Source organism: Vidua chalybeata, chromosome 4, assembly GCF_026979565.1.
Source record: "Vidua chalybeata isolate OUT-0048 chromosome 4, bVidCha1 merged haplotype, whole genome shotgun sequence".
Classification (NCBI taxonomy): domain Eukaryota; kingdom Metazoa; phylum Chordata; class Aves; order Passeriformes; family Viduidae; genus Vidua; species Vidua chalybeata.
In genome coordinates, this window is record NC_071533.1 from 12921339 (window position 1) to 12946583 (window position 25245).

At 41.4% G+C, this 25245-nt stretch overlaps 1 protein-coding gene and 1 long non-coding RNA gene across 2 annotated transcripts; one reads left to right on the forward strand and one right to left on the reverse strand.

Annotated features, from left to right (window-relative positions):
* Nucleotides 1-4731: 4731 nt before the first annotated feature.
* HSPA4L (heat shock protein family A (Hsp70) member 4 like) lies at nt 4732-24023 on the reverse strand. Its single transcript, XM_053940141.1, has 19 exons — nt 23805-24023; nt 20375-20432; nt 19616-19756; nt 18596-18718; nt 17157-17256; nt 16155-16288; nt 15279-15523; nt 15118-15194; nt 13755-13906; nt 13170-13276; nt 12676-12809; nt 11255-11457; nt 9103-9204; nt 8592-8729; nt 8135-8260; nt 7407-7514; nt 6389-6508; nt 5882-6043; nt 4732-5436 (listed from the first exon to the last, which is right to left on the reverse strand). Exons 1-19 carry the CDS (start codon nt 23909-23911, stop codon nt 5242-5244), a joined length of 2532 nt encoding a protein of 843 aa, XP_053796116.1. The 5' UTR covers nt 23912-24023; the 3' UTR covers nt 4732-5241.
* LOC128786685 (uncharacterized) lies at nt 9238-11248 on the forward strand. The gene is made up of 3 exons (XR_008430434.1): nt 9238-10359; nt 10700-10884; nt 11092-11248. It is a non-coding gene; the product is annotated as an uncharacterized LOC128786685 (long non-coding RNA).
* Nucleotides 24024-25245: the final 1222 nt, after the last annotated feature.

The following is a 25245-nucleotide window of genomic DNA, read 5'->3' on the forward strand; positions in this document are numbered from 1 at the left end:
TTGTATGTTGCAGTAAGTCATTGATGAAAGATGAATTACTGGGAACTGGGGAATTTGTGTTCATCCAAACGCAGAGATTTGATGGCAGCTGTGAAAATAACTGCAACTCCCCAGAGGCAAAGCAGTGCTACGTTTGAGCTGCAGCAGCCTGGGCCAGAGAAGGTGAGGGAAACCACAGCAGGACAGGTGAGGCACCAAAAATGCCTTTATCGTAACCTATGGCCTTTTGGACAAAAACTCACATTGTATTAACCCACAACATCAGACAAAACTGCCTTTAAAAGCACTAGTGTAAAAATGAGGTCTTGGGTGGTCATTTCTGATTCAAGTAGCGGTTTATATATTTATTATAATTATACACAACCTTGACAATCCGTATTGCCATTCAAAAATAAATCCAAGTCTTGTCAATTTGCACATGATCTGTCACTATTAAGGATCCCATTTACATACATGGTAAACATTTTCTATACTTAAACACCACTTTAAATTCTGACGCTCCCATCTCCTCCCCCCTCATCCCCTGGAGTTATGGTTATCGACTATGGAAAGAAACTTTTCCAACCACTGCAACATTCAGGGACTACCACCTTTTTTTATCAACTTAATTAAACTATTTCAACACTTGGTAGAGGTGGCTGGTGGGTATAGCTCTTAGTTGCATTTTTGTTTAAAATTATTCTTGATGGATTTCATTGCAGTGATTCCTGGTTTTCATTGCTTGACACAGTTCCTTCTGACCAGGAAAGAAGGAAACCAAGGTTTAACAGCTGTATCAAGTAAGTCACATCAAGCACATTCCAGGTTTAGTATTCTGCAGTGCCAACAGTGATATTTAGTTGTTTTCACTGTTATTTACATGTGTAGTAAGTGCTTGAAGTCTTCAAATTTCAACTGCAGAAAATTAAGAATTCAGCTAGGAGTCAGCCACCATGCACTTTCTGCAGCTACTAAGAGCTTGTGTTTATACTCCAACCGCTATCTTGGGAGCTGAAATTATAATTTATGAGGCATTAACACCTTTTGTTAAGCAACATGTTTTTTACCACCTGTTTTGAGAGTTTCTGTCTCCTGGTGCCTGAAAGATAAGAAAACTTAAGAGTAGCAGAAGTGTAAGAGGCAACAAATTATTCCTCCATCCAGTTAATAAACTCACAGCTAGTGGCAATTAATATAAGCATCCTTAGAGCAGGCAGACCTTATACCAGCCCACAACTCAAGTTTGGGCATCTGAGCTTCACTTGAGAAGGGCTGTCAGAAGTGTGGAAGTATTACAGTGTGATTACACAGCAGTGAAAAGTCCTATTTTGAGGAATGAGGTTGATGATGGCACTGATCCATGGGAATTGAATTTAGCTGCTTTTTCTACAGCAGCTGGGCAGGTGCTTTGAACCAGCAAACGCAGCGTGTTTGCAACACGGCTTCATGTTTTGGATTAACTGACAGGCATGGAAAACCAGAGCTCTGACAAGTGGAGATTCCAAGTTTTGTTCAGGCTGTTAATTTTTCACACTGGTGTCAAAAAATAATTGGGAAGGAAACCCTTCTGTGCCAGCTCCTTGCTTGTTTCCTGAAATTACATTCACATAATCCTTACAGGAAAATCCCCACTTAAATATGGAGTATTTGAGAAATGTTATTAGCAATCTCTAGGAGACTGGAGTTCAACACATAGAGATGTTGTAAAATATTAAGGAATTTCAAATGTTGAAGATACAAAGAAATCTCATCAACACACAGATTGGATGCTTTACCTTAACAGCTTCTGTTTGTAGGTGGAGGAAGCAAAACCTCCATCCAACATGCCCCAAGGTGTCCAGAACGCTGGAGCTGCACCGCAGACACTGCACTGCCCCTCCTGTGCTGCCGTGCCAGAGACAGGGTACCCTCCCCCTCGCTCTGCCCCGGGTCCTTGGGAGGGAATACAGGTGGTGGAATACAGTTTGGGTGTTTTCCAGCTACCTCTGAGCATTCAGGATCAGTTGCTCACTGTTCTGCAAGCATGTCCCAAAGGCAGTATTTAAGCAGTGCAAGGACACTCAGAAGCCAACAAGGGAGCCTTCGTTCAAATTCAGACATACAAAATCAAATCCATTCAGAATCAAGGGGTATTTTGTCATGAAGCAGCAGCCTCAAGAAAGAAGAGCATAAAACCCTAACTCGAGTGTTACAAATCTGTTTATGTTACATCTGAAGTTCAAAAAAATTCCTTGGAGTCTAAAGTACTGTAATAAAAAAAGTGGAAAGGAACTCATCAGTTCTAAACAAAACTTAATTTAGCAAAGAAAATTAAAACAAATTAATTTTGAAGTCCTTTCTTGAGCAAGTCTATAAATGCTTCAGATAGGAGAGAATGAGTCCTCTTTAAAGGAAAGAAGGAAGCTCTTATGGGTAAAATGAACCAATGTATCTATGCTGGTTTGTAACTAGATCTTTACATGACACTTCAGAACCCGATTTACAAAACTTTTGTTTTTTAAACAAACTCTACTGCCTTTACAAGGCTAGTGTTGCTTCCTTTTTTTCTTTTTGTGGGAGAGGGAACATTTTCAAATACTAGAAATGTATCTTGCCATCAGCATAAAGTTTCAAGTAAGACATTATCAACAAATACCTGCTGTTATAATATACAAGATGCAGAGCAGGAGACTGCTGGTGGTTCCCTACCAAAACTTTATGTTGTAAAGACACTCACTCTGGTGCCGTCAAGGGAGGCAGAGGGAACTTGCTTGTTGAGTCTGACACACAAAACCTCAAGTTGTGTAAGTACTTAAATCTGTTCTGGTAAAATCTCCTCTTTGTAACAGGAAACAGATTACACAGGAGCAAATAATATATTAATGTGAACATCACTGTGGAAAGATCAACTCTGCCATCCCAAATGGGATTCCTAACATGGACCTCAGAGCCAGCTTCTGTAGGCAGTCTGTGGGCACCACTCCTCATCAGCATGGATCTAGAGACAGACCAGATACACAGCAAAAAAAAAACCCCTATTCTAGTAAGAAAACTTGACTACAACTCTTTGTCTGAACCATATCTGCTTTTAAGCATGCAGAAGTATTCTAGCCTTTATCCTAAGCATTGCCTCAAACATCTTTGATGTGGTATAAAGCATGTGATGGCCATGAGCAGAGGACACTCTGTTCTTGCACATGACCCTTTAGCTACTGAAGAGCTGACACTGGAGATTTCTGCAGTTTTGTGCTCTTCTGCTACAGGTACCAAGAAGTCTACCTAGACAAATTATTGTGTAGCTGGATTTTAGGAAGCCAGTACTTGAGAATGCTGCTCATTACACTGCTGTGGTAAACGCCATTAGGATATAAATGGTGTTAAAGCCTAGAAGACCAAAGCCAGCCCAGCCTGACTGAAAAGGACAGCTGATGCTGCAGTACAGTCTCTTCTCAGCACCAGAGGTGTGACTACTGTGGTAGAATTCAGGACTGAGGTTGCAGAGGAGCTGCAGAACAGCTCTCCTCAAAGTCACTCAGTTTTTGTTCAAGGGCATTAAACACGTAAACTTACAGTGTCAGACCGTCCACACTGATTGCATGGAAGAGGAACAGGAACGAGAGCAAACTACATTCATCTCAGTCACTTGATGGCAGTCGTGAAGATACAATTCCAGTACTTGAACTAGACTGGCAGATTTATGTACAGCCATCAATGACGCTTCCTTTTTCTGTGAAAATATGGGAGAGTTGAATTCACCTCTCCTAGAGGTCGTTACTTTCTGTAGCATGAACAGTGGCAGAAGATGAAGGGCACAGCTGAAGATAAAATGGCTGCCAAAGGCAGAAACAAGATTGTGGTTCTTCACTTGTTTACAACAGCAACACCTCCTATGGGAGAAGTGCTGTAGGAGTGCCTGGTTAACATCTGAATTTCTTTCTGGGACAGAGTTCAAGTCACTGAAGCATTACACTGCAACTTATTTTAGTTTCTTATGCTAGGTAAAGAAACCACTTTTCTTAATTAGAGTAGCTCATTCCCACTCTGGTAACAGAAGAGCTATTTGAAGTCAATAGTGACTGGCTTTAGCAAGTGCTGCAGCACCTCAGTGACTGACAGAAGCATTTGGAATATATTTGGAACATAGATTGGACCTTGAAAACGTTTAAGACTTATCAAAGAAAACAGTGATGCTACTGTGTAATACATTGTAGACACTTTCATTAGAGAGCTAAATGACCAAAGCTAAGTGTAAGCTATGCAAGTTCATCAGGTAGATTCCACCTTTGGGGTAATAATATCCAGTTTTTAAGTTCGTTTTGGTCCTTGACCAAAAAATTTACATGCTGAGCATCAAGGCTTAAATAAGCTCTGAGCATTTCTTTCAAGTTTGCACCAAACAGCATTTAAGCCACCTCAAAATCAGGGTTTTGCACAGTTTGCACAGCACTGTTTCTGTTGTTTCTCCTCCCCAGGATGAGATACGATCAGACGTAAATTGAATTCAAAACAAAAGAGGTGGAAATAGTTCCATGTGCAATAAGACATTTTCAAGGGAAAGCTATGCAGCAGGCCTTGAATGTTCTCCCCTTTCATCCTGTTCTCACCAGCATCACCCTGTCCTAAGCTCAGTAGGGTATGTACAGCAATGTGCAGAGACCAGGGATTCCAGCGCACAGCAGAGCCACAGTGCTGGAGCAGTTTGCAATGAAGACTTAAGCTCGTATTCAGTTCCTATGAAAAAGACCGTACAATTCTCATGGTACATCAACAAGATGGAGTGGTATGCCAACTAACCTCTATTTTAATATTTAAATTATAACAATACAATAACTAGAAAAGGTCAGTGCTTCAAGTGACAGGTTTTGCCACTTCGATTCCAATATTTTTCCAAAATAAAGATGCGATTAGATCTACACTTGAGCATCAGTAGTGCAATACAGTATCCTTTCCTGAATAAAGGAGCTGAGGTTTATCCACAATAAAAGCTTTAAATAAGGTAGATTGTTGCCATTTATATATCAATTCTGTATGTTTGATATAAAATATATTGGGAAAGCTTCAACTGACTTATACAATCTACATTTGGCTAAAGCTCCACATAAGCAGCATCAGTGGAAATGAACATCAGAGGTGTACTTAATATAAAACACTTTCAAAACTACTCAGCAACAAATGACAGAAGTTTGGCTAAGAATAACTGAACATCTGAGGTGTGTACCAGACAAAAAGAATGGACCCTGTGGTTACTTGCACTATTTTAATGAAGTAAAAGAAATGCAAGATTTAGTCCACTTCCATTTCTCCGGGGGGTTTGGTCTGCTGAGGGTTGTCCTTGGCTGGTTCAGGTTTTGTTTCAGCAGCGCTCTGTCCGTTCACTGGCCCGTTGTGCTCCCCGTTAGCTTTGGCCTGCCCGTCACTGGGAGGTTCTATCTTCGGCTTGGGCTTGGACAGAATGGGATTACAGAAGCTATCCAATTCCTAGTTGTGACACAAGTGAGACAGCAAGGTCATTTGGTGGCACAGCAACTGCACTCAACTACAATGTCTCTAATTTGTTTCTGGTCCCTAATGGCCTGGAATTTCATTCTCAAGGACCAGACTTCTCTATTCTGTAGTCTAGAAACTTCAAAAAAAGCCTCTCACTACCTGAGGAGCTTCTGATTTGCTACAAACCTCTATGTGACAACCCATTCTGTAGAAACCTGGTGCTGTAACTCAGGGTATTTTAAAAAGGCTTGTGCAGAGGTACTTCTGTAAATCAAGAGGCAGCACTGAAGAGTGCTGTAACTGCTGCCCCCTCTGTACAGATCTTTTAATAGCTTTAAAATGTCTGCAGATGTATAATTCTAGCTCAGATCTAGGCTATAATCTGGTTCAGGAAAAACTGATTGAGAATGCAACAAGTACAATTATTTGTTTTTACCTTAGATTTTGCTAGTATTTCTGCCACTTTGACAACTGGATCCTGAGTTAGACTGAGTTTGTTCTGGGCATTCATTTTGCTGTTCAACCAATTCATAGCCTCATTAATGTATTTTTCAACTTTCTCCATCTCAGCAGGATCTAGGTGGTCATATTTTTCATCCTAAGGAGAGAGAGGTATTTGTATCACCAATTAAAATATGCTGCTCACCCAATTCAGTTACTCTTCTAAGTTATAGAAACACTGGTAACAGCTGTAAATTCAGAGGTCCATTTCAGGTGGTACCAGCCACCATAAAAACACATAAATCTCTGATTTATGTTCTCAAGAAGAAGCTCTTTCTGCTAGCAATGCTGAACAAGTTTAAAGTTCTCAGGAGCAATAGTACAACAGCCCTTCTAAAGCAGTGTAAGAGGTAACTTTACAGGATCTGTTTAAACACAGAACACTCTACGGCCAAAATCAAAACACCTACAATCATTGAACAGCTAAATAATTTGGCTTTACCTTATTTTTGTATGCTTCTACGGCTTTCATAAGGAGCTGAATCTTCTTCCCCAGTTCATTTAGAACTTTTGGCCTCTCTTCATGTTCCATGCATCTTTCCTGGATAGGCTGTCCAAATTTCTGGAATAAAAAGCACAAAGATCTTTACAAAACACGTATTTCCTTTAGTCTGCTCTAAGAATACAATGCAGCAGGGGTAGGAAGGTCGCCTCTTTCTCACCCCTTCAAAGAGCCAAGTCTTTGCATATTGCTTTAGTCCAACAACAAAAAAAAAGCAGAAGTTTCAACACAGGAATAGCGACTGTCCTTTCTAGGCTTGGTATTTTGCTGTTTTAAGAAAAGCACTTGGAACAGAAACTAGTCAGGCTGTAATGGATGCTTTAATTTTCAAGTAGTTAATCTGAAAACTTCTTATTCTATCCATTGTTTGCTTTTTCCTTCTCTTGAATACTGGTATCCAGGCAGTTGCCTGGATCTACACTGCTGTTTCCATCAGTTATTCCTCCCCTTGAGGAAATGTAACTGGAGAGTAAATAGCTGGAACCCAAGGGCTAGACACATACTTCGACTTACAACAAAGTAGGTAGTTATTCATCAGAACTCACATTTTCCCCATTAGATCCTTAAAATCTGAAGCATTTAGGTGGTGTCTGTCATTAATAATCAAATTATACAATGGAAGCTACTATTAAAGCACTCCAGAGCCTTTATTGTTGGATATTAGACCCAGAAATTGGTCTTACTATACATCTGAAGAAGATCACTGAGAACAGGGAAAACAGAATATATATTCTGGAATGTAATTATCATTACCCAGGAGTGCAGTCAAACTACTCAAAAGCCTCTTTCAGACTATAAGAAATCTGACAGAAAATTCCCATAGCAATTAAATCTATTGTCATTAGTGACAAGTCTGCTTCATTTCAACCATTTTCAAATTAGGAACACAACTCACATTAAAATGTACTTCTAGTTCTGAATATGAGTGAGTTTTCTAGAAAACAACTTAAAATCTTACCTTTAATTCCTGAAGCTTATCCATGTATACTTGTTTTGGCTGGTCCTCTCCATCCTCATAAAGCCAGTTTTCTGTGTCCTCCAACATCAAGGTCAGCTTGTTTGAGTCCTACAAAGCAAATTAAGGACACTCCCAAGTCAGAAGGGAACACATCAAAATAAGACTTTTCTCCCTGGCACAAATCCACCCTACTCAAAAAAGGACTTCATCAGCTTAAAATATTCAAAGTGAGAGTGAAGGAAAACAGTAATTAACAGACTTCAAAGCCACAATTTTACAGGGATGAGAAAGGCATGACAACCCTACTCGTGTGATTTGCAGGTGAATTTTACCAGTTCTAAAATCAGCCCTGAGGCTATTTAAGACAGTCCATGCACCTCTCAAGAGTGTTCCATATTATCTGTTTATTTCCTTCTAATTCCTACCCACTCATGCCATTCAGAAGCTTGTGGTGAGCTGTCCTACTTTCCTATGCTGACCATAGGGTTTTTACTTTCTGCCTGCATCCCCACTCCTTCCTTGCCACTGAGGAGCTTCTCAGGCAGTAAAGAACTCTGCAAGTCAAATGCCTGGTGGAAGCATTAACTTCAGCTTCACTGCTGGGAAGTCAAGCCATCTCCTATTCCAAAACTAGTCCAAGAGACCCCTGCAGCCTCCACAGAACTCACACTCAAAATTTTTAAATTCAAAGGAACTTCTCCCAGCAATTGAACATAAGCAAGTCTTACTTCTTCAGTGATAAATTTCTCAAAGGCTCCACACAGCTTGTCTCTGAATTCATACACATATTCTTCAACAGCATTCTTAGCATCATTTCGCTCCTTCTCAAGTTTGTCTTGCATCATCATCTTCCCCTAGGGTGGAGAAAGGCACACTGAAAACTGAAAGCATTTTTAAGTGTTAAGCTTAGTGACTACTCTTGAAACTGTACCAGAGAACCTGGCAAAGGCCTGATAATTCACAATTACTGATAAAAACATTTACCTCTGTGTAAGTCATCACTACAAGCACAACCAGAATGGTCTAAGTTTAATCCAGAGAAATTGAGTAATTTCACCAAAAACCCAAACCACAACAAAACCCGTTACAATTACGGGCAACTTCCTAAAGAATTCTAAATTAGAATTATTTATCTCTTATTTCCAGAGACATTAATTTGAGTAGTCACCTCTTTATACTGCTTACCTCATTTTCTATATAGGAATTGATCAGATCTTGTCCCAGCTGCCTACAGAGGCTTGCCTGTATAGGGAGGTCAATACTCTTCACTTTTGTTTTAGCCTTTGGCTGGGAGGGATGATCTTGCTTTTCTCCAGAAGTAGCCTATGAAAAGAGTGACACTACTAAGAAACTTCCAGGATTTTATTACTATGTTTATGCTCAAAAAAGAGAGACAAATGAAACTAGTTAAGACGGCAACAAATTAATCTTATGTAAATTAAGCACCTAATTATTCTTCTGTATTCAAAATCACTATTGCCTTTGTTTGGAACCAAAAACCAGGTTAAACAGCAGAAACCTACTTCGAAGTCTTAATCATGCTATGCTGAAAATTAAAGTGCTATGGTAGGATTCCTTACTTATCCATTTCAATATAGCTGTCCCTCTAAACACAGTCCCATGTTTTCCAACTAGCAAATCACTTTAAGTGTAAGAATACTGGGCAAAAAATATCCTATCAATACTGAATACAAACCTTTGTTTCAGTTCCAGCATTTTCAGTTTCCTCATCTGCTTGGTTCTGTTGCTCAGCTTGACTTTTCTGCACACCTTCTTCTTGATCAACCTGCATTTTATCCTGCAGAGAGTTACATAACTGAATGCAAAAGTTTGCTGTAAGATTTAGGACTGATATCAATTACAGTGAATCACAGACAACATATGAGCTTCACAGTCAATCTTAAAAATTTATACTTCACCATGTTTAAACAGGTGTTTTGATGTAGTATTTCTATCTATATCTTTCAAATTAGATGAAGATTCTACTCTGCTACTTGATGTTGCTGTCTGTCCCCATTACATAATTACACTAAATCTTGTGAATACTCCCTTTAAATTAGAAACAAATACATGTAAAATGAAATCAAAGAACATTCTAGCAACACACAACCAACACAGGAAACAACAATGGATTCTCTGTGGAACAGCCAGAACTTGTGATCTCCTATCACTTTTGACCTAAATTTTAAGGTTTGCAACCCAAAGCAGAAGTCATTTAATCACTGCAATTATTACCTCCATCTGTCTGTGAAATCAATAAAAATTAGCTTCTGTAGTGGTACCCTCTTGGGAGTACAAGAGCAACTATTGTCCCTCCTTGCCACCCAAAATAAAGAGAGCCTCACTTAAATTTTTCAGTAAGTTTATCACTTATGCCTTATTCTAAATTTAACAATCTGATTGTTAAATTACTAGTGCAGATCACTTGGTTTAAGTAATACAGCTCCATGTCATCACTCAAAAACACTTTTAATGACATAGTAATGGGTAAGCCTGATATTTTCAGGATCATTCTAATACTCAGAGATCCAGAACATTAATAAACAACAAGCTATAGCTAAGGTCTGAAAGGTCCAAGATTGCCTCCATTACAAAGAATTTGTATTTCTGGATTCACAAACTACATATGCATGTAGAATCATTTACTACTATTTCTGCAACATAATAAGAACAATTGTTTAAGGATTTCAAACTCTAGCACAGGTGCCTATGTTGCAGTTTAAAGTGGAAAATAAGAAGACTACTTCGACCAAATTTAAAGTTCTGTCACATGAGAGTAGGAAAAAAGTAGTATCTAAATCCTCACTTGCTGTTCTTACTGTTCACACAGAAAAGCCAACAACTGGAAGGAACTGCTTTGCCTACAGGAAATAGCTAGAGAGGGGATAACAGGACACACAGACAAGACAAACCTCCTCCTCAGAGTCGAGAGGATCATCCTCAATACTGAAAGGTAATTGCTGACAAGCACCATCGTGAAACAGAAGATGTGTTAGATGAGTGAAGTGCTACAAATGGAAAGCCTGAGCATGGAAGCAGCTACTCTCACACTGAATTCAGCACACTCCCAGTAAGCTCCACATGCCTCTTACACTAAATGCCAGCTCCAGCACTTCCAACCTCTGCTGACTTGATTACCAACATTGTATATGGAGCACTTGTCCACAAGGAACTGCACCATGCTCAGCATTTCAAATATGCCCACATTCCTGGAAAGCAGTGTAGTGTTTAAGAAGTTGCTTATACCAATTATGTTATGCTAGTTGTGTAACCATTTGTTCGAATTCCTGCAGAATATCCAGCTAAGGTGGGAGAAGCTAAGGCCAAATCCTAGGAGAAAGGCTGATGGGGTCAGCGCTGGTGTTGCTGTTTCCAGCTCCAAAGCGTTCCCTGGCACCCAGTCCTCAACTCTGCACTGCAAGGGGGCACAGCTGCATGTCACTGGGAGCTACTTTCAGGAGGCAGTGCAGTTTTCCAGGTATAAAGAAATACCATCTATTTTTCACTCATTGAAAACATACTTTGTGAGGCAATAAATACCTTTAGATTTAATTTGCCAACAGATCTCACTAAATACTCTGCCTTTTGCTAGTGACACTAGATAATGCTAAGACTAGGAGAGAGATTATAAAAACAATGAAAAAACTATTCTTTTAGAATCCATTTTTCCATTCTTTGTTCTTAGTGCCACACTTAAGCAATAGACAAGAAGAAATGTGTTACATAACCAAAGAAGTAATTTAAGGGTGGAGAAGCATAACTGTCAGAAGCCAAACACGGCCATTTACCCTGCAATTATAGGCTCTGTTGCCACAATGACAGTGAAGATGTTTACAAGCTTTACATACCAGCTCCTCATCTCTGCCTTGGTTCTTACTTGCTGACTCGGTGTCCATGGGGGTGTCATTGTGATCCCCCTCGACGCTCTGCTTCTCTATGATGGACGCGCTGGCCACGCTGAACAGCCCGTGGATGTTGACGCGCACTTTCACCTTCACCTTGGAGTTGTCGCCGTCGTGCTGGGGACCAACGTTCTGAATAGTGAAACGCCCTTGGAAACAACAGAGGTGGCTTTAATTTTGTCCCAAAATGTAGAGAAAGAGGGGAAAAAAAACCCACACAAATTCCTTTAAGGGTATTAATTTAAACAGCAACTTCATGTTGTAACTGAAATTATTTGGAAACTTTCTACTTAGCTGACAATCCTACAATGTAAACCGCAGGTAAATAAACCAGAAGCTGGTTCCCCCATTATTATCAGCTCACTGATAATTAGTAAGATGTTTTTCCTTTATCTGTATTTCATAAAAAAAGGCAGTACTTTACTAGGTGTTCTACTTCTCTGTTGCCTTCTGTAACCACCACACTAGAGAAACTACTCTGATTCATCTCAAATGGTTTCTTTTGTCCACGTAACTCAAACTTCACACTGAAAAACAAAACGTTAACAGAGATAAAATATTCTGCTTAAATTTGGTAACATAGGCTGCACTACACTTTTTGGAAAATGAACAGTGCTTAGCAAGGTTTCTGAAAGCAGTGGGGTTGATACTTTATTTTGCAACTTGCTGAAAATTGAAGTGTAGATGATGTCCATATGTAAAGGAGAATGTTTCTTCCTCAGGACCACAGACTTCTTGCATAGACAGCCAAACAGGTAGCAGCAACTTTGTACCCGATTCATAAATCAGTGAATAAAATGAATTAAAGACCCCGAGGAGTGTACTAATAACTGCAAGTAAGGTAGCATTAGCTAAGAGGAAACTTATTTATGCCATCTAATTTGTTAGACTCTACTAAAGATGCTTAAACTGAGGAAACACCTATATTTTACATTCTCAGATTAACAGAATGAGACATGACAGATAGCATGAGACAAGTTATCTACCCAGACAGGCAACAGGTCCTTCGATCCAATTTCTTTGAAAAAATCCAGGCTGGCAGGTACATAAGATCCTAATCAATTTTATAGAGACTAAAAGAACCAGACAATAGAGCACTGAACTCTTTGTGCCTACTTCTTTTGAAGCATTCAGAAACTTTAAAGATAGAAGGAAGAATACAGAAATTTTTTAGGCATGTCAAAAGATGGCATGACAGATGTCAATATCGTTTGCTCACTACACTTCCTGTGCTGAGCCTTTCTGAAGAACCTAAGCTCTTCTGTAAGCTAGAAAATATGGAAGTAATGTATCTTATAAAAAGTGAGAACCACTTTTTCCTGTATCAACAGGAGTTAGGGATGGGGGTTTTATTCCCATGTCCTTACCTATTCTGGAATCAGGATAAGGCACTTCATGTGGATGGGTATAATAAGCTTCCAAGTCAAAAGGCTCTTTCTTGTGGAAGGTAATTACTTTTGAGAATGGAGCAGCATGGTTCTTACTGAAGACTTCACACTCCCTAAGGCAATAAACATTAGATAACATTAAACCTCTGAGCATAACCTCATGGATAATCAAAGTCAAGGTATGTTAACAATCAGCAGCCCTGCTGACCAAGCAACTGAGTGATTTAGTTTAAGACAGTTTTTAACAAGATTTGGAGGTTGAAGGCCTCTAGGTCTCAAAGCTGGACTCTGCATCTTATGTCACACTTATTAAAAATTTGGCAACTTCACCCCAACATTTTAAATAATTGTATTTTCAATTGTTAAGCAGTAACTGGAAACCAAAAGGTAAAATGATAAGAAAGAAAATTAAAATGTCAGCATTTTTCTTTATATCCAAACACACACTGTTTTGTAGGCACTGTACAACTTACCCTGTTCCTTCTTCATAGGATGATTTCCATCTCAATGTTACAGAGTAAGGAACAACATCTGTGATGGAAAACTCACGCACTTTAAAAGCTGGAGAAAGAATTGCACACTAGGAAAGAAAAAAAAAGACCAAAAATTTATTATATCCGTGTAGTCAATTAAATAGCAAGTGCAAGAATTAATACTCATCATATAGGTCATATGGAGGTCCTGCTTATCACAGACATTTTTTTTAAACAGAAACTTCCTAGAGTTAATTGAACTGAAAGACTTAACTAAAGAGATGTTATTCCCTCAGTGATTTTCAGTAAAGATACCCAGCAAAGGCTCCAACTGACTACACAGAAGTGGAACAGCAGAATTTAACAGGTCTTTTTAACAAGCCCATCCTTCTCACATGACACAGCAGCAAATTAATGAATGTAACAGAATCATTTCTGACACGGTCACTGCCACCAATTAGTGCAAGAACAAGTAAGACTCTGCATCTTGTTACAGCTGCAGTACCTTTTGCTTGTGGTTAGTTGTATTTCATTAGTACATTATGTTAAAGAAGCAATACTAAAGTTTTATTTCAGGAACTATACCTGCAAGGCACAGCCTCTTGCAACAGCTTCATCAGCATTTAGCGTGGTGCTTATCTCTTTACAGAAAAAGTTAGAGATCTGTTCCTTCACTGCTGGAATTCTAGTAGCCCCACCTACTATTTCTATACTGTAGATATCTTCACGCTGAAGTTCTAGAAAAGAGAGTACATGCCCTTAAAGTTAACATCAAGGTATCAGAAAGCTATCTTTGGACAAAAAAGGAAGAAAAAAAAGAGATAAAAGTTCTATTATCTAGACACTGGAACAAGCACTGAATGTATTCAGGGCTGACAAGATCTTTAAAACTCTTTGTCCCTCCTGTAGGCTACAAAGTTTTCTAGTTGCATAAACCTGGGAAATGCAGAAGCCAAGCATCAATGAGAACAGCTGTTCTTTAAAGTGCGTTGTCCATGTGCATCCCCCTTTTGCTGTACATGAACTCAGAAAGGTAAAATTGGGTCCTCTGCACTACTGGACAATAGCTCACCTCTCCCAAACAAAACCAACAAAATGAAACCCAAATAGATCTCATGTTATGTCTGGCTTAATTTTGCTTGCCAAAAGAGAAAATAAAACCTTTCAAGCCAATAGATCTAAAAAATAGCACACTGTGCTTGAAGGCTAACTTTTTAATTCTGGAATCAGGATATGTGTATGAAGTAATCTCAAACAATTGCCAGTCCTTGAATAGCTCTGCTCAGCAGTTACTCAGGTTTTTAATTCCTGTATTTGCTATCAAGCCAATTCACGATATCAGCAGAATTCTTCACTTTTAGTTGAAGGTGCTGGAATTGGGGGTAAGACCTTTCCTGTTGAAGTCTAATTTTCTCCTTTACACTACATTAGGCAAAAAAAAACCAAAAAAAACAAACAAACAAACAAAAAAAACCCCAACCAAAAAAAAAAAAAAAAAAAAAAAAAACCACCAAAAAAACTTTGTTACTGGCACATGCTTTAGGCAATTCAATTTAAGAATATACTGCCAAATTACCAGGTCAGTGAGGATATGTAAGTACCACATGGAACAGGCTGGCCAGAAGGTTGCAGTTATGAACAATATATTTTACCATAATCATTTTGGTTTGGTTGTTTGGTGTTTTTTTAATAAATTCAGAGTGCCAACCTTTTCCATGACACAGGGTGAATGAGGGTCAATAACCAAGGTTGCAGAGTAGCATGTGCACTAAATGAGGCGGGAATGGGATCATGCATTCATGGCAAGCATATGAATGGAACTTACATTTAACTTTTCAGTATTTAGCTTTGCAATTCTAATAAATACAAAAATACATTGAAAAGATAATCATTAAAGAGATCAGGAATTACTGGATTACTAGCAGTACCTCAAGTAACTTCTACTTACTGGCTTGATCCATGGCTGCTCTTAGAGGAGGCTCCACTCTGGCCAGAAGGGCAGCACACAGCTGCTCAAACTGAGCTCTGCAGGGCAGGGAGAGTGCTTGGTGTTACCAGGCTGCTCAGAGACACAACCCCCTGTCCCTCAGTGGGAACAACACCCAGTACCTGTTCATCTTACTGGAGACATCCAGGTCATTCATGAAGCACTCGATATTGAGGGGAAGGTCAGACGCGTTCGCACTCATCAGCTTCTTGAGCTTCTCACATTCCTGATACAATCGCAGCAGTGCTCGGGGATTCTCTTTTACATTCAGTTTGTATTTTGTCCTAAATTCTTCAGAGAAGTAATCTACCAAAGCCTCATCAAAATTCCTGCCACCTACGAAAGGGTCAAAGGTAGTGGCCAAGACCTGGCAGAAGTCAAAGAACAAGATCAGAAGTTATTAGACAAGGTTTGTGCTGTGTCATTTACTCAACACAGCAACAAGTGCCATCATCACCTTCCACACGGCTTCAGATGGCATTTAGCTACCAGAAACAGGCTCACAAAAACATTCGGCTTTTAGTAGGTCACAGACAAAGAAGTCTCCAAACCAGGAAGCAAAGACTGTTCAGCTTTGCTTCACATCCCACTGGATTTAGATTTTGAACTGGCATGGATGGCACCAAAAAAACCCCCAACATTTCAGAGCATCTCAAGACAGCTCAAGAATCTCCCATGAGTGAGTCACTTGCACAAATACAACATTTAAGAGGCTCCCTGAATATGTAAACATTTCAGGAATATGACACAAAAACAGCGCAGTGTCCTTAATTATCAAGCATGTTCCAAAACACACTTTAGGATGCTACACTTCTACATTTTACAAAAACTGACTTGATGTAACCAAAACAGCCAAAATGTAACAGAAAGGTTTTGTATTCCACATTTAAAAATATTTTCTATAGATGTTTATTTTTAAAAAAAACCTAATCTTTCCACAGAGCAGTATTTTGAGTTTTAAATACTTCAGGCTTCTAATACACAACTTAAAAGATTACCTTCAGTTTTCCCTTGTTAAAAGCACAGATGGAAACCTGATATGCAGAATGCCCCATATCTACAAAGACCACATTTCTTGGCTTCTCTTCCAAGGCTGGCAGATCTTGCTTGTATATTCCATAGGCTAATGCAACTGGAAAACAGTAACCCATGGAAGGTAAGGGGAAGGCACACACAGCTGCAGACCATGCATTAAAAGCACCACCAAGAGACAGACACTGCCCATGCTCACCCTTTCTAAAGACCTTAATAACTCTTATTAAAAATCAAAATCATGTTGAAAACACATTTTTCACTAACAAGAGAGAAAGATGTCAAGTGAAGGTTTAGCACTAATAAAGACTCTCTCTGTATTTCAATTCTGCTTGTAGCCAAATTAACACTGCAATTAATGAAACTGCACAGATTAAGACTCAAGCCTACACCTCTCCCTTGAAATGCCTTAGCTTTGAAAAATTCAAATATGCCCAAGAAATAAAGGAAATGTTTTGGAAGACTAGTTTACATAAATCTAAGCTTTCACTACCAGCACTCATTTGGAAAGCTTTTTTGGACTTTCTAAAAACAAAGAGAATCAAGAAAAATAAAAATTACTGAATTAAGCAGCTCCAACTTTAGTCCCCATGAAGTGTTACGTATTTCTCTGCTCTACCTTAGAATTCATGAAAACCAGAAGAGGGGAGTAAATTACTTTATAGAAACAGTTGTGCTATTGCTACAGCTGACAGGACTGCCACAACTTTAGAGATCCCAGGTTTATTTCCAAAGCCATTCCCAAGTGTGACTGTGCTCAGGTGAGCAAACCCCAGCTCTCATGCTGCCTCTCAAGTGCTGCACACCACCCCAGTGCTGTGTTTCCAGTTCCCAAACTGGAATGGGCAGTACTAGCCTGGACAGCACTCTCCCAAGCTCCCAATTGTGTAAGAGCAGGGTGTCATCACCCTCACATTCAACAGCCTGAACGGCCTCAAAGGACAAAAAAAAAAGTCCCAGCCCTTTACCTGCTGTAGTTTCATTCATCAGCTTCAGACAATTTAATCCTGCAATCTGTGCAGCTGCCATTACAGACCTTCTTTCAGCATCAGTGAAGAAACTAGGGACCTGTTTCCAAAAATGACATTGGATATTATAGGATACACATTTTTTAATTTAGAGTGGTGAGACTTGTCCATCAAGCTATCCTATAAATGTCATTGCCACAAAAAACTGTTATAAACTAACCTCAAATTAATAAGGCTGTCTGAATAAAACAGCTAGCTAATTCATTTTAGTGCATATTTTAATTAAAAATTCACAATATGACAAAAATGAAGTTGCATCCAGGGTTGTTTTAAATAAAGCAGATTTTAACACACAAAAAATCCTGAAAATGCTTTCTCAGACTGTTTGAATGAGTCTTTCATCTTAAAATCATCACCAGTTCCTGGAAACATTTGTGCAGGACAAAGTCAACCCAACAAATATTCACACACAGCCCCACAGTAAGTCAATGGCAGAAGCACTCCAGCAAAGATGGAATGAATCCAGCTTGAACCTCTTTCCCTTTTCCAGCTATCACTGCCACCACAGTGCCAGCTGACAGTGTGCTACAAGGTTTGGTGCCACCAAAAATAGCCACAGCACCATCAGAGCCCATTTAGGATCTGGCTGCAATCAGCTGGCACCTCTTCAGCAGACGCAGAGCTCCATTTTGTTGTGTGTTTTGTTGGCTACCACCATGGGGCATTGCCAAGGATCCCTGGGTGTGTGGGAGGTATTCTCCCAGTGTAAGGAAGCAAAGAAAAAAGATCAAAGCAGATTTCTAACAGCTCAAGTACACAGCTTTCCAGCTCCCATGGCTCTGCCTGACAGAGAAGGGATAACTGCAATCCTTCATGCCCAAACTTCCCACCAGGGCCAGTAAACAAAGACCATGTGAAAAGCACACAGAGGACTTCGTATCCAACAAAATAAAACTACTTTTTCAAATAAAGCCAAGTGGTTTGGGTGTGTCAAATTATCAGCATGACCCACAGATCCCTAAGTTCAGGTGACTCTCAACTGCACTACAACAGGGTTCACCCACACAGCAAGAAAGAAACTTAAGGAGAATTTAGGAAGGCTCTTTGGAAGCAAGGAGGATATGCTTACACCTAGGACAGCTCCCATTTGTAACAAGAACTACAGTAATCAGAAATACTGTCTGTAGCCCTTGGAGACAGACTGCATCAGCTTAAGCACTGTGTCCTTCCTGAAAATATACTCTTGATTTAACAACCTTTTCAGCTCCTCACACATGTTTCAAGAAGTATTCTCATTTGGAAAACCTGCAACAAAGGCCCATTTTTGGGAACGTGACTTCTGTCTATCCACTACTTGTACCTCTTACTGCACCATGGTACAAATGGTCCTAGCTTGCATAAAGCTGCCTATGGATTGCAATAAATATATCACAACTTACTGAAATCACACAGTCGGCCACTGGTTTCTTCAAAGCACTTTCCGAAGTCTCCTTCAGCTTGGCCAGCAGCATTCCTGTGATCTGTTCCACTGCAAACAGTCTCTCTTCATCCAGGTACCTCACCTGGAACAGAGAATTGGAATTCTGCGATCAATCATCTCAACTTTGCTCTCAAGATTTGCAGCTTGGGCATTATTTGTGATGTTGAGCATTGAGACCCACTGAACACCGGGCTCTAGACACAAGTCCAGACACCCTGTCTATTGATCTGTGCTCCCTACAACAAATCTTCAACAGTTTAGTTTGGTTTTTTTTTTTTTTTTGGAAGCTTAAAACCTCAGTTATCTCAAGGGACTATTCACAATGCTACAGTATTTCTGCTGCTCGTGTATTTTAAATTAAAGAAAAAAAACAGCAAAAAAAAGAGCATAATATATGTAGGATCACATTGTGCTATTACACAGGCTAAAAATACAAGTTTTGGAGCAAGCCCAAGGAACATTTGCTTCCTGCAACAGGAGGCCGGGAAGGTGTAAACCAGGCAATTCCAACAATCCTGCCCTGCTCAGGAAATGTGGTTGAATCTTCAGCCTCCCTGGGAGATTCTGTGTCCTGAATTCCTAACAAGCTATCATCTCTCCAGCAATCCCAAGCACTCCTGCCATTTAGTTTGGAAGCAAATTAAAGATAACTTGTTCAAATTTCATATTCAGAGCATTATGTTGTTTTCCTAGCACTTGACTTCTGCATGTCTGATGGGAACTAATAATCTCACACTGTAATTATACAGATTTGAAGATAAATCTAGTAAGGCCAAATGAAAAGCTAATGTGACTATGGAAAACTAATATGATTGATGAGAAACCTCAATGGACATTTTTGAGAAAGTACAGACTTATTCAGAGACACAGGAATGTATTTAGTTTTCTAAAGGAAAATGTAAGTGACCACAGAGAAAGTTAAAAGACAAGGGCGAGTGCTCATTTCTACCACCAGAGAGATTCCAACCAAAGCTCTCACCTTTACTCCTACGGAGCCATTTGGCATCTTCTGAAGTTCATAGGGAAGTTTGGCCCTCTCAGCTTGGATGTAAGGATCTTCAAACGCTCTTCCATGCAGTTTTTTGAAGCCATGTACTGCATTTTTTACATTTGTGACAATCTGTGGCAAAGATATTTTCATTACCCGTGACATTCTGACATAGAGGACTGTGCAGAAAGGAATTTTTCATGTTGGGCTTAATGCACGCTGAACTGTGTCAAGCCCCACACATTCACTGAAAAGCAAAGTGTGAGGAGAGTGAAAGAATCATCTACTTTTTAATCTATGGCCCCTAATGGAAAAATTCATAGGTACTTCTCTCTTAATATCTATTTAACTTGCTGCCATCAATTTTCACTATACCTTTTATTTTAGAAGAGCTTTCTGATACAGCGCGAAATATTTAAGATCCTATATTGTTGCAGTGACTGTCTGCAGGAACTAATGAAGTTATTACCTACATTAACCTTAAATGAACCTTCAACAAATTAACACATTTCCCTTCCTTTAAAGTTCTCCTTTAATTCACATCCCATCTGGATGTAAAGCCTCCCCACACCTATCCTCTTATCAGTGTTTCAACCTAGCTATTTTCAGGACAGGCTTTTAACCAAAGAAAGAACCAAAACAAACCGACCCCGGTGAACACAATATTTAAGCTATAAAAGAAACTACTGCAGGACAATCTTCTCCAAGATGAACTTCTTTATCAGTCAAAAAAGGTTTTGATCCATTTACCTGGCTCTTTGCTGCATTCCCGATGGCTCGGGTCTTGGATCCTAAAGATATACATGCTCTAAGTTAAAAAAAAAAAAAAAAAAAATTAAAATTCAGCTTTAAAAGAAAACATCATTAAATATTTTTGTGGTACTTCAGAACACCCACAAAAATTCAAGCAGCAGAACATGGATGTGTTAAATAACAGCATTACTGCAGGAAGCACCAGAACCTGAAGTGGAATTCTAATTATTTTGTTCTTTGTAAATTAATTTAGAAACAGCAAGCAACTGCAACTGTTGCCATTTTAATTGCATGTAAAGAATTCTGTAAAAGCTGAAGCGTTCCACAAATCTTATCACGAAGGAAAGGCACTGATAGTTACTTCTGGGTCACAGGTTAAAACCTAAGAAGCCTGTGAGATTTCATTCAAACCCCTGAACTTTACCAGCCATCTTCTCTCGACTCAACAACCCTTGAATCTCACAGGGCCACATTCACACTCCAAGAGCCCTTAGCAACAATCCTAAAACAACAATTAAAACACCCACAAACCACGGGAGCTGAACGAGCTGTGAAGTGCTTCCACAACGAGGACTCTCAGGTCCATGCTGCGAACAGGCACAAAGGGGACAGCTCCCAGGCACGCAGGGCTCGGGAAGCTCTGCTGTAATCCACAGCTCCCTGCAGCTTCTTGGCTACCAAGAACATCCCCCTGGATCAGCAAAGGCTGCCTTCAGGCCCCAGCCACCATCTGGCCTCTGAGTACTGCCTTTGGAAATGTTCTTTTCTATTCTGGAAGTTACTAACACCGCACCTTTGCATCACAGACTTGAAATACAACTCTGCCCCAAAAGGCAACCGATCTGGCCACGACCATTCAGGAGTAACAGAGAAGCCGAGATTTCACACAGCTCAAATGCAATTGTTTAATGAATGCATAAAGGTCACTCGAGCAGACTGATTCCTGCTTCCTCTCCATCACTGAGGGCACTGCAATTTGGCTGTATTTTCTAGCAACCTCTTCTCTGTTACATCCAAAACCTTCTCCAGATTTAACTGCTGCAAACACACAAGGCATTTCCCTACATTTTCAAATAGGCAGTTCAGCTTTCACGAACAACTTTTACAATTTTTAACGTCACAACGCTACAGTTCCCCAATTACACCTTGTGATAATTAGGGGAAATCAGATAAACGAGTAATTTCCATGGCAAGCAAATGATTTACAAACGAATGCTATTGCATCACACCTTTTCAGTGCAGGAATCTGCTTCTGCTCACAGACAGCCCAACCTGCACATTACCCCATGCAGAACCAGCTCAGAGCCAGCACAGGTCCTGCCATGGGTTATTTCAGTTACTTCCAGCACAGGGGGATGGATGGTTTTTTCCTCCTGCTGTTGGGAAGCAGAGATGCCAAGAAAATAAATGTGTCCTCCTTGGCTTCAAAAAATTCAGTCGTTTCCAAGATTCCTTATTACATCATCTTAATTACAGCATGTGATCACATTAATCACACCTGGTGTGAAGTAAGTCATGAGCTATCAGCAACTGTCTTGTTTTCCCAAAAAACCACAGTGGTGTGAGGCAGAGCACCTGAAAGGGCCATTTGCCACGAGTTTAACGTGCCAGAAGCACTGGGAATGTACTCAACAGCCCTGCTGAAGTTCCCAGTTCAGGAAAAGTCAAGGTTCAGTTTTCAAAGAGGTGGAGGGCCAAAAGCCAGGAAATATCCAAGTTCTACTGAAATGCATGGCTTATTAGCAGGATCTTTTTCCCTTCTTTGTAAAGTGCTTATGCTAAAGCTTCTAGGATGATACACATGGTTGTACTAACACTGACAATCCCAAGCACTGGATCACAGAATGTATTAACTAATAGCTAACTCAAGTACCTGCACGATGTGAGCACCTCCACAGGAACATTCACATATGTTAATTTACTGTGTAAATTGTACAATGTGCAATAAGGAAAGTTCTGATGATTGAAGACTTAGATCTGTCTGTATCACTCAAATCCCACTTGAAGTAAAGATTTAGCTGCTATGAGAAACTTACATAACAGTAATGAGCCAGTTACATTTCTATTTACCTTTGTTTGATTTCTCTCAAGACAGTAACACTAGAAAAGATGTTCCTCAACGTCTCCTGTATTGCCACATTTTGAGACAGAAAAGGTCAGTGAAAATGTCACTTCAAGTGTGACAGGTACTGTCTTTAAGTGTATGTGCACTCCAGATGCTGTAATTGCTAACCCGAACCTCTTCCTTAATCACTTTGCAAGTATCTTGGAAGTACAGTTAATCAGACATTAGTGTGAAAAATAGCAAATGCAGGTAAGCCTACCTGCAAACAACACACTCCAAAAATAACTAAAAAACGGAAATGCTCTTCATCACAAGGGGGAAAGAAACTGCAGCTGCCTGAGGATTCTCTGGGCAACAATTTCATGGGATACTTTGCATTTGAAAGGCCAGAGAATTTCAGTTCTCACTGCATATCTAGTGCACAAGGAGAATTACTTCTCGAGAATTAATATGAGAAGCATATTTTTCTAACAATAAAAACAATTTTCAAGTGTATTCCCATTAAAACAGACGACATGCTCTTCAGCAATCAACTTCTTTGCATTTTAAATATCAACTTTTTAGAAAGCAAACCTACATTTCTCCGAGACCAGGGAAGCAGTGCTGAAGTCACTACAGTCTCGCACAGCAGAAACATCTTTCTCTGTTGGCTACAAGTCCCTTTGTAAAAAGAGAAGCACCATCCAACCCCCGATTGTTACGAGTATTACACGAATTCCTGAATCCTCCTTCAAAATTATGCACAGATGGAACTCTTAAAAATCCGAGACGTATCCCATAGAAACAGAGGAGCAATATCTCCACCTACTCTTGCGTCTCCCATCATCACGGACTTTGCCCAGTGCCCCCCCTCTCTCGCCAGACCTCGGTATTCCTGGGCCAGCAGATGCGCTGCAAGCAGGAACAGGTTTAAAGAAAAGGAACTCATCGCGCCGCTTCCCTGCTGAATCAACCTACTCCTCCTCCTCCTCGCCAGTCTCGCCACCACTCGCGTAAATGTTAATGGGAACGCTCCCAGCCCTGGCAGCCACTCCGGAGCCGGGCAGACACGAGCACTCCAGGGGATCTCTGCTGCCCGAAAGCAGCGCCCTGCGAGGAGCGCATCGCCCCGAGCCCGTGCAGCCGCGCGGCTCCTCCGGCGGCACAGCGCGGGATTTCAAGGACACGCCGGCACCGCCGGGAGCCGGGACGCACAGCCGCACACGCGAGTGCTTCCCGGCACACGCATTCCCGGGAAGGGGCACTCCGCCGCCTCCCGGCTCGGCCGGCACAGCCGCCCAGGGGCCGGGCCGGGCCGGGATCCGGCGGGGGGACGCGCGGGGCAGCCCCCGGCGGGCGGGGCCCGGGCGCGCCGGTACTCACGGGGTGCAGCGGTCGCTGTACTCGTTGGCGATGGTCTCGATGCCGCCGCTCCGCGCCACGCCGATGTAGCAGTTGAGGAAGCCGAGGTCGATGCCGACCACAGACATGGCTGCGCCCGGTGCTCCGCGCGCCTGGGGCTGGCACTGGGGCTGGGACCGGCCGCGGCTCCGCGCCCGCCGCTCCCCCACTGCGGAGCGCCGGCACCAACCGGCAGCGGGCCCGCCGTGCGCAGGCGCCGCCGGCGGGGAGCCCGCCCGGCCCCGGCGCCGCCTCGGCTCTTTCCGGCAGGGCTCGGGCGGCGCTGCCCTTCCAGAAAGATCTGGAACGGGAGGGATGCGGGCGAACGGGGAGGGAGCGGCGCCGCCCAGAGCGACAGAGCGTCAGCGCTGCGCAGGGACCGCCCCGGCCGCCTTAAAGGGTCCGCGGAGCGTGGCCGCCCGGGGCTGTTGGTGCCACACGGGCCGAGTTAATGAGATTATAACAATCCGGAGCAATTAGTGCAGAGCGGCTGTCGGGGCCACTGGCTCGGCCGTGTTTGGAGTGAGCCGCCACGGAGCTGCCGTGAGGAGGGGCAGCCCCCGCTCCTGGAGCGGATGGCACCGGCAGAGCCGCAGAGGGCCGAGGCGCAGAGAGAGCCCTGCGATGGAAGCCCAGTTAGGCTCAGGCCACCAGACACAGAGCTGGGCATGGCTCTCGGTGCCTCCGGGTACCAGGGACGGGCAGAGAATTTCCTTCTAGTCCTTCCTTCTGCCCATTGCCAGCACCTATGGAAGAGCCGTCCCAGCTGGGCTTGGGCCGTCTGTATTTCCAGAAATAGCCTTGTCTTGTTTTCTTCCCCTGGGGGAAAAAAGTCAACCCGAACCCCAAGTATCTCTACTTACCCCGCGTTTTATGGGTATCGGGTATTTGTGGATTGAAACTCCACAAAACAAATCTACAGGCTGGAAAAGTTCCCCAAGTACTTGTTTGCTTCTAAAAATGACGCTCTGTCTCACACAGCAATGTGACGTCTTTGTGACACAGCATGTGACACTGCACTGCACAGTTTTGTTCCACTGGAGAGATTAAAAATAAGCACAAAACGACTAAACTAGTTTAACATCCCTGTCAAGAGGCTGGATTATCTCTCCCATTTGTCATGGTCTCAATGGTCTACTAAACAACCAGAATATTCCTAATTAAAAACATGTTCTTTTCCTCTAAAACCTCCAGAGGTAAGAGAAACCACTGATACACAGAATTGTTTGTAACACAACTACTCTACCTGCCTTAATTTCTTGCTAGGATGCTTGCTTTAATTACTTGCTAGGATGAGGATCAGAAAGGCAAACCAGGTCCAGTCCCATCTACAGTAGCCAGGGAGGCAGATCCACCAACTCCAATGCCTGCTCTGCTCTTTCCACCCCGTTAGGAAAACAGCGGTTCAAGGTATTGGCAGCAG